The 17,862-nt window shown below is 40.6% G+C and overlaps 3 protein-coding genes across 4 annotated transcripts; all 3 read left to right on the top strand.

Moving 5' to 3' along the window:
* Positions 1-526: 526 nt before the first annotated feature.
* On the top strand, positions 527-3,130 carry selplg (selectin P ligand). Of its 2 annotated transcripts, none has more exons than XM_030743084.1 (3): positions 527-638; positions 899-1,009; positions 1,491-3,130. In XM_030743084.1, the coding sequence occupies exon 3, from the start codon at positions 1,509-1,511 to the stop codon at positions 2,841-2,843; it is 1,335 nt and encodes a 444-aa protein (XP_030598944.1). In that variant the 5' UTR covers positions 527-638; positions 899-1,009; positions 1,491-1,508; the 3' UTR covers positions 2,844-3,130. The 2 variants fall into 2 exon arrangements, with proteins under 2 accessions (XP_030598944.1, XP_030598945.1); XM_030743085.1 differs by having other exon boundaries at positions 596-643.
* A 2,645-nt stretch (positions 3,131-5,775) lies between these two features.
* Positions 5,776-9,193, top strand: tmem119b (transmembrane protein 119b). Its single transcript, XM_030742427.1, has 2 exons — positions 5,776-6,027; positions 7,678-9,193. Exons 1-2 carry the CDS (start codon positions 6,025-6,027, stop codon positions 8,524-8,526), a joined length of 852 nt encoding a protein of 283 aa, XP_030598287.1. The 5' UTR covers positions 5,776-6,024; the 3' UTR covers positions 8,527-9,193.
* Positions 9,194-15,584: 6,391 nt separating this feature from the next.
* Positions 15,585-17,785, top strand: LOC115789454 (chemokine-like receptor 1). The gene is made up of 2 exons (XM_030742881.1): positions 15,585-15,645; positions 15,779-17,785. Exon 2 carries the CDS (start codon positions 15,787-15,789, stop codon positions 16,795-16,797), a length of 1,011 nt encoding a protein of 336 aa, XP_030598741.1. The 5' UTR covers positions 15,585-15,645; positions 15,779-15,786; the 3' UTR covers positions 16,798-17,785.
* The last annotated feature ends 77 nt before the right edge of the window (positions 17,786-17,862 follow it).

Raw genomic sequence — 17,862 nt, 5'->3', positions numbered from 1 at the left:
AATAATAGAAGACAAGATATTGACAGTGGGGTTTAGCAAATACTGATAGAAACCATCACGCTACATTGCATGATCTACATAGATTTATGTTGCCACTCAGTAGTTTTTGTGTGCGTATGTGTGTTTGTTTTGTTTGCTTCATGGCAACCATAAGAAGGGGGGGGCACCTTGTCTTTGTGTCACTCCTTTTAAAACTCGTGGGTTTTTTTTAGCCACATCTCAATGTGACTCACCAGTACAGGAAGTGACAGTTATCATTTCCACAGAAGATGAGCATTTAAGTTTCCTCAGAGTGCAAATGTGGGTGTCCAAGCTTCTTATAATGTGACTGTTGATGCCTGTCACTCTTTAAAGCCATAAGACACCAAATCTGGTATTTGTCCATCACACACAATCCATCCATTGTTTATACATGTAACCAACCGGGCTTCTGGTGCTGTGGTTAACCATCATCTGCGCATGACATGTAGCTTAAATCTTAGACAGAAATGTGATCAGGCGGTGACATGCGGGAAACATCTGAGCCGTTTGCAGAACTGAGTACTTCCTGCTACGTTAAATAAAGTAGTAATCATACTTACCCAAGAGCACGCTCCACACGGTGGCAATGGAGCTGTCCTCAGCTTTTCAACAGTAAGGTAAGGTAAGACACACCTTCTACCATGTACCTTATTGTACCTGAGCAAGGCTTGAATATGTATTCAGATGTTACAAAAAAGGATTAAAAACTAAACATGGTTGTGAAATGGTTTGTCTCCTGGCTGACGCAAGCTGTAGCAGTGTGCTTCAGAAGGAAGTGACTGTATCAGGAAAAAAATTACATAGTGCTCTTTTTCTGTAATTTTTTTTTTTTTTTAAAGTGTGAACATTTCCTGTTTTTGTTTTTTTATCTGTCAAGCAATGAACCTGCAGTCGAACAAGTCAGTGCTGTGAGGCTGTCCTCTAAGGGTGGCTGGAATGAGCTGAGCTTTTATCAGTTTTTATCCTCACCTGTTTCATCAGCAGAAAGGTAAGACACGCTGCTATTGTTAAACATTTCAGGCTTTAGGATCTACTGTTTGTCCTGTTATGTTTAATTGTATTGGATTTTGTTTTATTTATTTATTTATTTATTTTTTTACCATAGGAATCAGATTTATCTGCATTTCTTCTATTTACATAGTTAAAATGTTGCTGTTATTGTGTGTGTGTGTGTGTGTGTGGGGGGGGGGGGGGGGGTGCTACAATTTTTCAATTACATTTTTTGCTGATTGAAAATACAAAACGGGAATTCCGTGTGAGACGTCTTTAAAAGTTTCACATTTACTTGTCGGTGTTTTTGTGTGAACATAAAGCAAAGGGTGTGGTGACAGACACACGATTGCTTCATCACAGACATATGACACAATGATTTTCCCTCCATGTGTGTCTTTTTAACACCTATACTGTTTAATAGTTTTGTTTTGGTTTTTTGTTTGTTTTTTAACCTTTAACTCATTCTGTAATTTCAGGTTTTACTTAATGCAACAATGATGCTCATCAGCGTGAAGAGATGTGCACCTTTGTTATGGGGAGTACTCATTTTGTTTGCAGCAGATTCAATGGCTGCTTCCACCCCAGAAACCAACAATTTTACCCCCACTGTTGAGCCTAGGAAAACAACCACCCAACTGACAACTGCACTTGGATTTCAAAATAAAACAGATTCACACACTTCACCCTGGGAATCAACTCACAAACCTGCAATTACTACCATTTCTGAAGCAGCAAAGAGCACGGTGGTAACCACAGTGGAAACTAAAGAGGCAGTTTTCAGTAGCAAAACTAACAGCCCCGATGACAGCACAGTCAGTTTGGTTCTTACAACTGCAGCAGCAGAAGCACCAGCTACAAGCAGCTCCACTCCACAGTTACTTCATGTCTCCACAGCTGTGGGTGAAACTCAACCTTCCCACCACACGACCATCAAAGAAACAGCGACACATACACAGGATCATTCCCATCAACAATCAACCGTCGCTTCTACAAACACGGCGGCTCCTGCAACAACTTCTGCAACATTTTCATCAACAGTAACCGTGTTGTCGCCACAACCCACATCCATCGCTGAGTCTGAAATGACATCAGCGTCATCATCCAGTTTCTCTTCTGAGAAATCTACTGCTGATCCAGGCATTCAGAACCTCGGCAGTACCTCAGGTTCTACTACGAGCACAGTGACAGAAGAACCAATCTCTGAGATGACACATGGGTCCACTTCTTTGCCCCCCACAACAGCTGAGACATTAAAAACCCCCACTGAGATTTCATCTACAGCTCAGCCCATTACTGCTTCAAGTACTCCTATCTCTACTTCACTGTTTTCTGACACAACAGAGTCAAACGCTACCTCTATCTCTACTGAATCTCCCAACTCCACTACTGCTGCTGGAATCCTGATTCCTCGCAAACCTAATCTGTCACCAGATCCAACAACCAGATCCGCTCCAGCTACCGAATCACATAATGAAGACTTAAAAACAACCCCCAGCACTGAGGTTCAACCTTGCTCAACCCAGACCATAGTGAAGCATTGCCTCATCATCATCGCCTTTCTGGCCGTGTTGACCACAATCTTTATCTTTTCTACCATTGTCCTCTGCGTCAAACTGTCAGTGAGGAAGCACAGGCGCAAACCTCAAAAGGAAACGGAGATGATGTGCATCTCTGCTCTGCTACCTGAGAGGAGTTACAACTATACAAGACAACACAATCCGGTGCCTAACGGAGTCTTGGTGATCCCGAGGGTTGAAGACAGTGACGATGAGGTGGGAGATAACCTCACTCTCAGCAGCTTCCTTCCAGAAAACGACCGCTATGTGTAAACGGATTTACAATGCTTTCATCTGTCTGCTATCAGATGTGGGAATAGTTGATATTTGAATAAACTCTTGCTTCCCCTTTGATATTAGTGGTTTTGCTTCAGTGCCTGAACTTCAGCGAGGGGAAGAGACAGAAACCACAAACAGACAGACAAACATTCATGGTTTCATGTTCAAGTACCTGTAGCTGCATGCGGCATTTGACAAGGTCACACAATGAACGGTGTATTTTGGGCAAAAGTCAGTGCATTTTGCATGACTTTGCCCTCAACAGGATAGAGGGCGATCAAAGTTTGTTTTTGTTGTTTTTTTTTTTTTGGGGGGGGGGGGGGGGGGGTTGTATCCGGAGCTGAGCCTGCTGGTATTTCACTTTATGATGGGGGACAGGAAGGCTTGCTGTGCAAAAGGATATTATTGCTCTTCACAGACACTGTTCACTTCACAGGAACTATCCAGGTGACTGAATGCTTAAACGGACAGTTCAGCAACAAGTCAAATTTATATTTTGCTCTGCCTGACTGGTTTGGCGCACTTTGCCCAGTTTTTGGAGACATTTGCTGTAGCGATGCCTGCCTTTTCTTGAATTTAATAGGACCAAATTACACCTGCCTTCTGCATTTCTTTGTCACACCAAAGTTACTCATTATCAAAGTATTTTTCCAGAAATAATCCTCAAACAGGGTTGTGAGCAGTTTTATGCAGGAACTATGCCCTTTCTACATCACACCTCCACTGAGGGGAAAGCCGTCCATGTTTGCATCCTGTCATAATGTTGATGTGTAGAGGCACACTTCCCCCTGCAGAGTGATGTGACTGGTAGTTTGGAAAAAAGAAACTGTAACTACACAACACTGCTCATAACAGTGGATTTGTTTTCAGTAAGCAAGCCTTGGTTACTGGAAGGAGCTGGGGAGTTTTCAAAGCTTTGAGCAGCATAATTGTAATGCCATGTAGTTTCATTTCATTATATTATATTATATTATAATACAAATGGGAGATAAGAGGAAGAAAATGGATGGATGGATGGACAAAAGACACCTATCTACTGTAAATATCTTCAATATTATGCAATGCACACCAAAAGATGAATAGATACATAAATGTATAAATGCTGTGATGATAAATGATGTCAGTTTGTCTTGGAAGGTCATGTGACCCTGGGATGTGCTAAGGAAGTCTAGTCAGCTGGTTGTCATCAGGGGCTGATTTGTGGGCTGTGAGCAGCAGTCTTGGCCGCTCGTTCTCTCTCTTCTCCCCCTGGCCAATGGACATAAACTCACCACTCACTCATCCAAGCAAACAACACAAAACTAATTCACTTGCATTTTCTTTTGCAAATAAGCCAGTCAATACATTTGTATGGACTCCCTCTTTTCATGCACGGGGGTTAGTCTCCTATCTGAATCCAGGACATCTCGCAAACCAAGCAAGGATTCTACCTGTGTTACAAGTGGCTCCAGCTTGCTACAAAAGAGGGAGTCCAGAAAAAGTATATTAAGCTTTAACTGGTTTATTTGCAAAAAGAAAATGCTAAAGATGCAAGCTTGAGTGATGCATGCTTGGATAAGTAAGCAGTGAACCTGTGTCCATGAGCCTGGAAGAAGAGAGAGAACGCACAGCCAGTCCTGCTCCTTATACACACTAGACCACAATCAGGCCCTGATGAATGACAACCAGCTGACTAGGTCTCCTTAGCCTCACCTGAGGGTCACATGATCTACAAAACAAACTAACCGGAGGGTCATCATAATGCACAAAGCTGATGTGGTTCAGGTATGCGTGAAGAGAATATAATGCGTGCAATAAATGTCAATGTCATGTTATGAGCCTGGTATTGCTTGCTTTTCATTTTTGCACATTTTCCTGAAAAGAAATGTCTAATTTGGTCCTAGAAGGAGAGAGGTGTGAAGGCTGTTAGTTTACCATTGGTTGTGTATAAAAGAATTGCTTCATTTTAAACAACCAGGGGGAAAAGACAGTTACAGAATTTTAGCAGAACTGGTCACTTCTCTGTATAGAAGTTGAACATGTTCTGTGGTTCTCCCATGACTACCAGCAATTTTAGGAACTTATCAAAAAGTTTTCTAAAAATGACTAAGCCTTACAGTCCCTGGTGTGTTTAATTTGATGAATGTTTTCAAGATAAAAAAAAAAAATAGTCTCCTCTGTCTGTAAATAGTAAACAGTCATAATAAAAATGGGCTTTTGGGGATCTCAGTCAGTTCCCTCATTTATGAAAGGCTTCACAAAAGGCTTTTCTTCCACTCCAGACTGGATTTCAATTTCACTTCCCTTCCTGAGGAAAGAAAACAATTCCCTGAATGCTTATTATGGCCATGAGACCATGCCCCCCCCCCCTTTAACGTTTAGCAGCGTGCAGCTGACACAGACGTCAGTGACTATCAACAGAGCTGGGGCAAATGTAAACCTGGAGGTCCTCATGACCATATAAAGCTGCATTTGTCGTGAGCAATCACAAACAAAACAGACGTGCAAGAAAAATGCAGTCACTCACACTCTCTCCCTAAAGTGGTCACACATACACACTGTGAGTTTAATTGCTCGCCTCTGAATAAAATGCTCCACATTGTAACAGTCTCCAGTGTGTGGCCCTTACCTTCCCCCTTCTCCTGGCTGTCCACACAGGAAGCATTAACCTCTTCCTGCATTACCAGATCACTCATACAAGCTGCTTTCTGGCTCTTTTTTTAGGTCAAGAGGTTTGCTGTTAGTGATCAGTGTGAGAGGGTAAGGGGGTAAAAGGGAGGAATGGTGGTCAATCAGAGGCTCCTTTTTATTTTTAGTAAGTTTTGTTTGTGATGCTTTGGCTTTCCACATACAGTGAGCCACACAGGAGAGTGGAGAAGAGGTCCCTGCCCCCACAGCACATTATAAACTCCCACATAACAAGAACAATCTGCGTGCAGGCCGGAGAGCTCAGACGATCTCAAGGAAACTGAAGGGGGAGGAGAACAGTGCAGAGGCAGAAGGAGGGATTTCTCCTCATGGTTAATGGCATCTCTTTTTTTGCAATATCCAGACAAACCTCCACACTGAAACCTGAAACTTGCAGAGGTGGCGTGCTTTACCGAGCACTCGCCGCTCTTTCTGTGCTAAGTTCACTTTTTCCGGACTCATCCTCCTCCTGAGGACATTTCAGCAGACGGCTCTTCTTCTGCAGTGAATGGTGAGTCAAATGTGTCATTTCATAAAGTTTTTCCCTTGAAATTGATTTACAGCATCATGTTAACTCACTTGATAATTAGAAGTGGGCGATGTGACAGCATGATGATACTATCAGAGCACGATCCAAACTCAGGAATTGAGAACATAATAATAGAAAGTTAGAAACAATGTTTGTGTCAGCTTTGTGCCAAGATTTATTTCTTGTGTGCATATGACCGCCTTCTGTGCATGTTACTGTGTCAGGTTATATTAGGTCTGGGGTGAGGGGGTGATTGATTTGAAGGGGGGAAAAGAAGCCAAAAAATATCAGAACTCGTTTCCAGGCTTTCATGGCTCCCAGCTTGCACACAGATGGTGTATAAGTGGGAGACAAACAGACAGAGCTGACTGCGATCAAAGTTAATAAATGCAACAAAGCTAACCAAAATTTAAATGGTTGGTTCAGTCAAGTTCCAAAAACACATATTCTCCTCTATAGCTTTTGTTGTAGCAAGCCACATAGATAGTTTTGGTAATTTTGGTAATTATATTGGTAGTTTTGATAATTTGACCCTTTTTTGAGACGTTTTGGCTGCTACACCAGCACCTCGGAAGGTAATGATGTATGGTATGAATTATGTTTTATCCAAATAAGTAAAAAGGTAAGGCCTTGATTTGTTTGTCTTTTCTTGGGTGGGTGTTCTGGAATGCCATTTCATTATATGTTTGACATATAATGACAATTAAAAGCTTCTGATTCTAACAAAAATGTTCAATGTGCCGCGACAGATACATATTAACTGGCCTCTTCATTAGTTACACCTTGCTAGTGGCAGCTAGACTCCCTTTTGCCTTCAGAATTGCTTCAGTTCTTTGTGGCACAGATTCAAAAAGGTGCTGAAAACATTCCTCAGAGATTTTGGTCCATAGTGACATGACAGCATCACACAGGTTTGTCGGCTGCACATCCACGATGTGAATCTCCTGTTCCACCACATCCCAAAGGTGCTCCGTTAGATCTGGTGACTGTGGAGGCCATTTGAGCACAGTACATTTTCATGTTCAAGTAACCAGTTAGAGATTATTTGAGCTTTGTGATGTGGCTGCTGGAAACAGCCATCAAAAAGGGGTAGACCTAGTCTACAATAATACTCAGGTATAATCAAGTGGTTATTTGAGTTTCTGTTGCCTTCCTATCAGCTCAAAGCCATCTGATAATTCTCCTCTGACATCAACAAGACATTTTTGCACAGAGAACCGTCGCTCACGGTTGTGTAAGAAAATCCCAGCAGATCAGCAGTTTTTGAAAATACTCAGACCAGCCCATCTGGCACCAACAACCATGCCACATTCACCTTTCTGCTCAGTTTGCACTTTAGCACATCATCTTGATCATGTCTACAGGCCTAAATGAACTCAGTTGCTGCCATGTGATTGGATCATTAGAAATGTAAAACTTTAAAAAAAAAAAAAAGAGTTAAAACTTTTTTATTGTAAAGCAGATTGAATGTGTCTTATTTTTCATCTACTAGTTTTTGATGATGCTTTGTAAAACCTTAAGAGCAACACTAAATGACAAGAGATTTACTTTCCAGAAAACAGATGTTACCCAAATACATGCAAAGCACAAATTGTCTTCACATATGTCACTGATATTAAGTGTTATTTACAGATGCTGCTCCAGATGGCCCGTCATCAGATTGGTCTGTGTTTGGTGCTTTGCATCAGCAGCAGCCTGGCCACACCTTTGCCTTCCTACATTACTCTGGAGGGAAGTACAGATGAGGAAGAACTCAGTAACTTCAGTTTCTCTCTGCCCATTACCAATCTCTCCACTGAGTACCAAACTGCATCTGTCAACACAGCCCATGAGAAAAATGACTTTCTGAATCAGCTTGTGAACTTTCTCCAGGAGAACATGCTCCTCATCCTTGTTGCTGCCACTCTCATCCTTCTCATCTTCCTCATCATCTGCGGGGCAGTTTTCATGAGCCACAGGCGCAAAGTCAATGCCTACTACCCTTCCTCCTTCCCCTCAAAAATGTATGTGGACCATAGAGACAAAACTGGAGGCACTAAACCCTTTAATGAAGTTCAAGAAAAAGCTGCTCCGGGGCAGGAAAGTGAGCCAGTGGACTCTCACAAGCAGCTCCAGGCTGACATTATGAGGGCTGCCAAGAGCCTGCGCACTCCAAATAAATCTGTTGACACTGCAGAGAGAAGTGATCCAAGTCAGACAGCAGCAGACCACGGTCCCGAGGACAGCTCTAAACCAGATGGCAGCATCCTAGACCAGCAGCTCCCGATTCTCCCTGAGGAAAAGGAGCCTGGTGAGCTTTCCGACAGTGAGGTCGACGCCACAGCAGGAAGCTCAGAGCTGAGTCCTCCTGAGGGGCCTCATTTGGAGGAAGGTGATTCACAACAGCCTTTGACGGGCAGGAGTCTTCGACCCTCCTCTCTGCACATTCACAATGACTCTGCTACACTTCAGCTCATCGCAGGAGAGAAAACCGCCTTCTAACAAAAAAAAAACTTTAAAGATTTCTGCAGGTTTATTGGAGGAAATGCAGAGAACTTACTAAATACAGTTTTGCAGGCAGATACATGACATACTCCTTATTCACCTTTGTAAAAGTTTCACGGTACAAAAATATTATAGTGGTTTGTGTTACCTGAGGATCTCTGAAATTTTACTAAAGTGTGGTTGTCTACATCTCTGCATATGGGTTACTGCTGTTAGCAGTGTGGTTACAATTACTCTGCACTTTTGTGCAAAAAACTGAGCACTATGATTCAGTTTAGTCTTTGAATGTTTAATACACAACTATTATGCTTTCCCTCATTTTCTGTCACATATATACTGTTACAGTGGGGTGAATTTTCATATTAAACATGTCCAAATTTTTAAATAAAGAGGTCAGCATATGTACACGTAATAACTCTGAAGCAAAACATCGTCACTGTGTGATGTCAGGGAGGCAGATATTCCTAACATGGTTGGGTTAGGCACACATTTCTGGATGTGTGCACCGAATCCCACTCTCATCCTGCTGTTCAAACCTTCATTTGTGTCAGAGAGCCAATCAGAAGAAAGCTGTCTCAAAAGGTGTCGTCTCTATCAGAAAAAGAGCTAAACTGGCTTGTTTGTATTGAGATGTATTGAAATGCTGTTTAAAAAAAAAAAAAAAGTATAATGATTTTTGACCTGTGAGTCATGCAAACATACTCTAGTAGAGAGATCAAGAGCAAAAAATCTCATTAGGAAAGCCATACCTTTACCAAGCACATCTGACCCCATTTTGTTTGAGTAGTTTTAATCACTTCAAACCAGACGCTGGCCTGCTTAAAGATCCGGGCCTGTACACATCCCAGTGGGACTCCAACACCTCCTCAACAGCTGCCTCTGTGAAAATCTCTAAATTAACAAAACTATGCATGCAAGCGGACAGCATGTCTCCTCTTCATGGAACGACCCCATGAAGCTGCAAAATGCATAAAATCTTGAACCTCATTTGCAAGAGGGTGTTTTTGAGAGTGTGTGGGGCAAAGTGTTAGGAACGAGTGCAAGAAGCTGAGACGCTGTGATAAAGCAAAGCGTAGTCAGGATTTGTCAAGTACATAAAACCACAATCTGGTGTACTTTGGCTGCAGCAGATCTCAGCTGCAGAGTGTTTTCAGACATGTTACTGCAGCAGGAAGTGAACGGGTGTATTTGCAGATTACATGATTATGCGTAGCTTACACAAAGGATGTCTAATCTAAGTGAATTAAGAATAAGCACATTAGTTACACCTGTAGTTTTCTGTAAATGGAAGCTCAAATAGGATTCCAAAAGTATGATTCGGGATCATTTTATTACAGATTTTTAAAGAAGCATTAGTAAATATAAATTACATTTAAAACTACTGGACCTTTTTTTTTGGTTCAAGCCACTTTGCTTACTTGCATCTCAACAGGTCAGTGCTTTTAGGGTGCAGACAGGGTAAACAGCTTTTAGCTTTAATCCAAACCTCCATCACACCTTTCAAAAATAAATCACTCCACCAGCATAAAGGAATCTCCAAAATAAGGCTCATCTTTTTGCCAACAACCCAAACAGTGCTTATATTGTGCGTTTACGTGACAGGCTAAAAGATACAGTATACACAGTTAGAGGATCACAGACTAATACCGACAGCCTGATGTAACACTGCTACAGAGGGTTGAAGATGGTGGACTTGTCAACATTGCTGCAGGAAAGTGAGGTGTTGACGCTGGACTATTTCGCTTCTTGGAAGCAGGGAGCAAACCGGGTCCAGCTCAAAGTGAGAGTGCTCCGATTAATTGCTGGCCATGACTGCCTCCTGCTGGTCGTCTTGTTGCTTGAGACGATAGTCAGCAAGGGCCGCCTTGATGGCATCTTCAGCAAGCACTGGTTCAGGAATAATTGGAAGTTAAATGTGCATACATATGCAGCAAAGTTTGGGAAAAACTTATTAACATATTAAAAGAAAACACAGAACTTACTGGAGCAGTGAAGCTTAACAGGAGGAAGACTGAGCTCTTTGGCAATGTCTGTGTTCTTTATGGTCAAAGCTTCATCCACCTGAGAAGGAAAGCACACACAAAGCCATGAGCAGAACAGAATACATGAAAATAATTCATAAATAAAACATTCCTAGTAACAGAGACACAAGTCTGTATGCATGTGCACACTCACAGATTTGCCTTTCACCCACTCAGTGGCCAGGGAGCTGGAGGCAATGGCAGAACCACAGCCAAAGGTCTTGAACCTAGCATCCACAATCTTCCCCTGTTCATCCACCTCAATCTGTGAAAAGTTTTTACTGTTACTCATGTGTCAAAACTTGGGGGGGTGGAGGGGTGGGCATACATACATTACTTTAAAAGTATATCATAATGATCCAGTTCTTAAAAATTAATCACCACCACTAAACCAGTTAATCCAATTACTCATGTTGATTTATTTTTTTTTTTAATAAATTATTTTCTTACCAAAAACAAAAAAAGCCTTTAATTCATCCACACTTGGTGACAAACATACCTGAAGCTTCATTACGTCCCCACAGGCCGGGGCACCCACCAAACCAGTTCCAACATTCTTGGAGTTTTTGTCCAGTGAGCCCACATTTCTTGGGTTCTCATAATGATCCACCACCTTCAGAAAGCAGAGGGGGAAAAGGCTACGTTAGGCCAAATGCACACTTCCTGTTGTTGTCAGTATTCAATAATACCAAAATAACGGAAGGAAATAACATTTGTATACAACTGCAATCCAAAAGGATTGTGCGCAAGTCTTGGCATCAGTGTTACACAACTACAAATCCCCTCCATTGCGTAAGTGACGCTGACATGAACAGATTAGGACGGGATTTCATCGTCTACCATACCAGCTCCTTCATCCAGTCCTCCTCCTCTACTTTCTGCTGAGTCATTCTGACCAAGACAGCGCAGAGTGGCTGAGCATCGCAAAACCTTTTGCTGTTTATCTTCAAATAGCATTTTTTTTTTTTTTTTTTGCTCAGAAATTAGGTCAGGTTTAAAGCCAGTCTCCTCAGTTGATGGCAATACTTGTCAAAAGAAATGTTAATTTTAATACAAGTATGTTTAAACCTCACCAATCACAAAAAAACATGCCACTAAAAAAAAAAATACATTTTAGTTTTGCCTGCCACGACCCCTCCCCCCCAAACATACCTGCACAGATATCACAGAGCATTTACCTGTTTCTAGCACACCATAATGCCACCTTTTCAAGAGCAGTAATCGGATGTAGTTTAACTGTGGCAGTGGACAGCTGGTGGCAGATTAGTGACGTTATTCCAGCCTTAAGTAAGCCAACTACTATGAAACACCGACAATTAATTTTGACGTGCCAGCACCATAAATGCCACTATTTATTGCTCTCCATGAGCACCACGCTCGGTTTGAGATGACCCATGTAAAGGCAGGCTGGTCTAACTTGAGGCATTTTATGCAACCAGCCAAACATGAGCCACCTTCCTGTGGTTGTCACCTAATTAACCGAGCAGGATCAACACTCTTATACAGTTAGGGTTCTCGTATTAAGCACACCCATTAGCTGATAATAAACTCCAAGTCCAAGATGCTTCCAGTCAGTGTAAACATGAACCAAAAAAAACCGCTACGACCCGAACTCCCTTAAAGTGAAGCTACAGCAGACTGGACGGTTTACCTTCTTGTGATAGCAACACTGAGTAATGAACTCCGGAGCGGAGAGCCTCCTGGTGAGGAAAGCCAGAGGACTGAGACACTTCTTCGCCACAGTACCCGCCATGTTGACCCAATGGCGCAGTTATGAAAGCGGACAGAAGCTCCAGCAAGTGGAGCCACACGTCACTGATAGGGGAGGAGCTACAATAATCACATCTGCGCATGTCCGCTTTATGTAAAAAAAACAAACAAACAAAAAAACGCTCTGTTGGAAACAATGAATTTTCTTTTCTTTTTAATTTTTACTTTTCTAATTACTTGGCAATAGGATTTTATACTTATAAACTATATCACCTTTAAGTGCATTACTAAAGAAACACATTGCCAGTGATCATTGCGCCTCCAATTAGTTTACTAGTATTAAGAATCTCCTGAGTACAGAATAATAATAGTACTATGTGACTCATGAGTGTCACAATTATAACAATATCTGGGTCCAAATTCAGTGGCTGCATCATTTTTATTCACAAATGTGATGTAAGCCAAAACAAAGTATTATTCACCTGTTCCACCCCCTCACTGAAGGTGGAAACACAGAATGAATGTAACACACCTGAATCAGCGCATGAAATCTAAAGCTGGAGTGGCTGGATTATGATGGACTTGGTGATGGTCACTGGTGGAATTAACACCTAATTTGTAACAGACACAACACACACAAAATCAAATTTCACATGAGAAACATTGCTTATGGTTATACAGTGGATAAAATAGGTATTAAACATGCCACCAATTTTCTAAGTAAATATATTTCTAAAGGTGAAATTGACATGAAATTTGCACCATGGAATTTAAATTAAAATAAAAATGTGTATCCTAAAATTTAGCCTGCCTCCTTCTCATTTATTTCTCTCACTGTTTTCAATTTTCCAACTTTCCCTTCTGCTCCCCAATGGATTGACCTTCTGGTTTTTGGGCTTAATCAGAAATCACCCCTCTCTAATCTATATTGAAAATTTATGGCAATTGAGTCTGACTCATCTGGTAAAATCAGAACTGCTTGGGAAAGTGAATTAGGTGTTGAACTGTCTGAGGCATGGTGGGATAGGGTGATTCTCAGCATACATTCAGGTACACCATGTGCTAGGTTACAGCTTGTACAGTTTAAAGTAATAAATAGAGTCCATTTTTCAAAATCTTCCCTTCAATTTTAGACCAGTGTGACAGATGTCAGACTTCACCCTGCAACTTAAGCCATATGTTTTTCTTCTGCCCAAACTTGAACAAATTCTGGAGTAATTTCTTTTCTGTACTCTCAGGTGTTTTTATTTATTCCTTCACATCCATTCTGATAGTTTTAGCAATCTCTCTCCAGGAGTTTTCTCCTTCCAGGAATTTGTGAGCACTTGTGTTGATACTTTGATTATTATTCCTGACTGTGATTCTCTCACTGATAAATTCAAAAACTGCAGCAAAAAGTAGCTGGAAATTCATGGGAGGACTCGGCAGTGCTGAACAGGCCAATCACAGTAGTTGCAGGCTGTGTCAACACATTAATAAGAATTTGAATCAATATGCCACTCTACACTGTTCCTGGGGGATTTTGCACTGCTCAGCCTTTCTTTCTGTTTCCCTTCCTTAAAAATGGCTTCCTGCCACCCTTCCACAGAGACTATTTTTGATGAGGCTTCAGCAAACAAAAGATGGATCAGCTGAAGGGCCAGATGCTTCTCTCTGGCCCTATGCCAGCTCTTTGCCAGATACTTTCCCATTTCTTAAGGGCATGACTTTCAGATACTGTTCATCTGCTGTAGATAATTTTTTTTTTTTTTTTTGCCACTTCTTCTTTTGTCCTCCACTTGTCCAGTTTCCTCAAATTTTTTTAAGGGCACACTGCACACCTTGCAAAGATTTGCCAGGTTTTCAGCTGATAGCTCTTTGAGAATCCCCTTGCTGGTCAAACTGTGTTATCTTTAACATTTTTTGCAGAGTCAACTGAAATAATGGGAAGAAATTAATAAATTTTTGTTACAGATACAAGGACAGGACTGAAAATGAGTGAAAAAGTGAAAACTTTAAAAGACCTTCAGAAAGTCTTGAGAACTATTGGTCAAGACCACTTTAAAAAAAAAAATTGACAAGAAAGAATGGCTCCTTGGACAGCAGATCTACAGAAAAGAGAAGTGGCTCCAGACTTTTGCATACTACTACTGTGTGTCACATATCAGGAGCAGATATACTTGCATATTTAGTGTGCAGCTGTCTGATCATCTTATATAATGCACTGTTTTTTAAAAAATTGATATGTTTTGTGGCTTATGTTTATTTTCAGTCTTAAGGTAATATGCAGTGCCCTAAAAAATTTATTAGACCACCACCCAGTGTGAAGTTCATGACACGGCTGGCCTAAATTAACAGTACTGGTAATTACCAAAATCACTTTTATGTTTCCATAATGGTTAATCCACCAGTTCGCTTAAGCTCTATTATTGAAATAATATTTTAAATGCTAAAATATAATTATTGTTGTTAACCATTCATTTTCCTGAATAGAAAAACTAGTTTCAGTGGTTGAATGTTATCCTTGATTGACTTCTGATTTCTCAGAGGCATCCAATGTGTTGGCTCAAATTTGGGTATAAAAACATGAATTCAGCTATTTTTAGTCATAAACAAGTTTTTTGACAGATTTCTAAAATATGTGTGTTTTCTTGTTTTTATGACAGGTGGTCTAATAAATTTGTTAAGCACTTTGTCTGCAACTACCTTAATTAATGATGGGTGAAAAAAGAGAAGCAGTATAAATGCTGTGTGTTCAAATTAATTTACTGCGGTCTTGCCTTGTGATTATTGTGATGTGATGCTTATTCAGCATTTTTTTTTTTTGTTTGTTTCTTTAACCCTTGACTTGTTGCATAACAGCATCACACATTTTGTTTTTGGGGAACTACACAGGAAATTAGCACAGACCAAGAATGCTCTGTACTTCTTCTGTGAGCTAATTGAGCCATAGGTGATGCTAAACAGTGTCACATACCCTGCTTTAGAAAAATAGGATTTCTATTTTTTAGATCTAGTGTTTAATACTTTTGATTATGTGCATCTCCCATCTGAAATAAACTAATTTTATTTATTTTTTTTAGGTATAACAAACCCTACAACATGAGCTCACCTGCACATTAAAGTTTTTCACAAACACTTTCATTCCAGTAACAAGCTCTGTAGGCACGCCTTTGAGGAAAATGGGTCAAGAAACATGATCTAACTTTATCTAAGTGTGGAGGAGATCCCCCAATTTTGAAATTGCAACAGTTTTCTTTCTGCCTTTTCAGCTTCCTTGTCCAAATACCCTGCCTACGTCACTACTTACCAAGCAACACTGCCCAAGAAACAGAACTGAGAAGTTCCACCCAACAGCAAAGGAACTTTAAACCGACTGGTTTCACACGGGATAAAGCAGCTCTATGTAAGTATCTTTTTCTCCATGAGGAACTGTGTTCTATTGTAGTTATTTGTGTTATTTATAACCTATATTTAATAGGCTTATATGTGTATCTGTGTAGATTTTTTTTTTTAAGTTATGGTGCTTCATATTTCAGAAACCATCATGGATGAGGATTATATTGTTTATGATGAATACACCGCAGGCAACGACACCAACGCCAACGAAAGCAACCTAAGCAAGGAGGGACTCACAAATTTCCATAGTCCTCAGTCTACTTGGACTCATGCTCTGGTGGCAGTCAATATCATCATATGTGTTTTGGGGCTTGCGGGAAATTCCTTAGTGATTTGGATTTGTGGCTGGAAAATGAAAACTACAGTCATCACCACCTGGTACATCAGCCTGGCCATTTCAAACTTTTTGTTCTGTGCCTTTTTGCCTTTTGAAGTCGTCTACATGATAACTTCACACTGGCCCTTTGGAGAGGTCTTGTGCAAGCTCGCCTCCTCCACCCTGTTTCTCAACATGCACAGCAGTGTGTTTTTGTTGGTTCTAATCACTGCTGACCGCTGTATCATGGTCTTATTTCCTGTGTGGTCGCATAACCACCGAAAAGTGGGCAAAGCATTTGGAGCCGTCATCCTCATGTGGCTACTCTCTGCACTCCTAACAGCACCCTCACTTATTTACAGGAAAACCACAGTCCACGGCTCGGTGATTCAGTGCCATACAGAACGGCTACCGGCAGTAGCATTGGCTAGATTCATTTGTGGGTTCCTGATTCCTTTCCTAATGATTGTCTTCTGTTGCTTGGTGCTTGGCATAAAACTGAGAAATTTGACCCTCAAGTCAACAAAGCCTTATAAAATCATGGCTGCTCTCATTTTGTCTTTCTTTGTCTTCTGGGTCCCCTACCATACCTTTGTTCTTCTGGAGTTGGATTTCCAGAACTACAATCTGAAAGCAATTCAAACTGGACTGAAGGTTGGGGTCACCTTGGCCGCTGCAAACAGCATCATATCTCCAGTTCTCTATGTGTTCATTGGTAATGACTTTAAGAAAACCCTAAGGCGGTCTCTGTCATCAAGGATCGAGGAGGCACTGGCAGAGGATATTCGTACAGGCGGGCTCAATCACTCAAGGTTCAAATCAATGGAAACTGTCCCAAATTAAGTTGAAGTATTTATTAAGGAGTACATCACAGTGCATGAACATGATTACTGATCTCACTGACACTGGTGAAATTACATGCTGCAGAATGTTTAAATGGGTTATTTTCAGTTGTACTGATTTTTATTTTATGATGAAAAATTTAATTGGTTTTTACACAATATCACATTTAATGACAAATTATCAGATCGTTGAGACAACCAGCCATATTGGTCAATGCTTTTAATTCTTATGTCATTGATTTTAAACAAAGCAGACCTTTACTGAGAGGTTATCTGTGTCTCTGCATGTGTGAATGGCTGTCTTGTGTTTCTGATTATTTTTGTGTTTGTTTTGAAATGCATCTTGTGGGGATAAATTACATTTCTTGGATGTAAATAAATGTTTTATTTACAAAATATTGTATGTATTGTTAGCCCTGCGGTAGACTGCCAAACTGTCCTGGGTGTAACCCGCCTGCCGCCCTATGACAGCTGTGATAGTCTCCAGCCCCACCGCGACCCTGAAATGGATAAGAAGAAAATGGATGGATGGATGGATGGATGGATGGATGGGTGGGTGGATGTACTGCGTTAAGCAAACAGTTGCATATAAATACCATCAAAAACAACGGACACACTAGTAAATGTAATAAAATGTTGAAAAAATATTATACATGCTCACATTTCCTGCAGGAAACCAAACAAACTGTTATTTTATTGTCACTTTCTTCTGTAAAAGTTCTCACATTTCAAAGCACAGTCAAGCAGTACTGCTCTGTATTACTGTATTGCTTCTATTTGCACTTTTAATAAATAAATATGAAGTCCACTGGTATTTATATTCTTAGGAAAATGGAATGTGAAATTACAGATGCTTTTTTTAAGGTAATTTTTTGTTTTTTCATTTTGTATGTGTTATTTTACTTTTTATTTGAGTTTATTATGATTTTATTTTATTTATTATTTATTGAAAAGTAGTGGAAACGTTTACAAGCCAAAATCAGCTTTCTATGGTGAAAACCTGTTTGCTAAATTTTCCGCTGCCCTAAAGTCGTCTGTGTTGAAAAAAAAATAATAATAAACTAAC

This window comes from Archocentrus centrarchus, chromosome 12 (assembly GCF_007364275.1).
Source record: "Archocentrus centrarchus isolate MPI-CPG fArcCen1 chromosome 12, fArcCen1, whole genome shotgun sequence".
Lineage (NCBI taxonomy): Eukaryota > Metazoa > Chordata > Actinopteri > Cichliformes > Cichlidae > Archocentrus > Archocentrus centrarchus.
The sequence above is the reverse complement of the archived record's forward strand: the minus strand, read 5'-3'. Positions and strand labels throughout refer to the sequence as shown.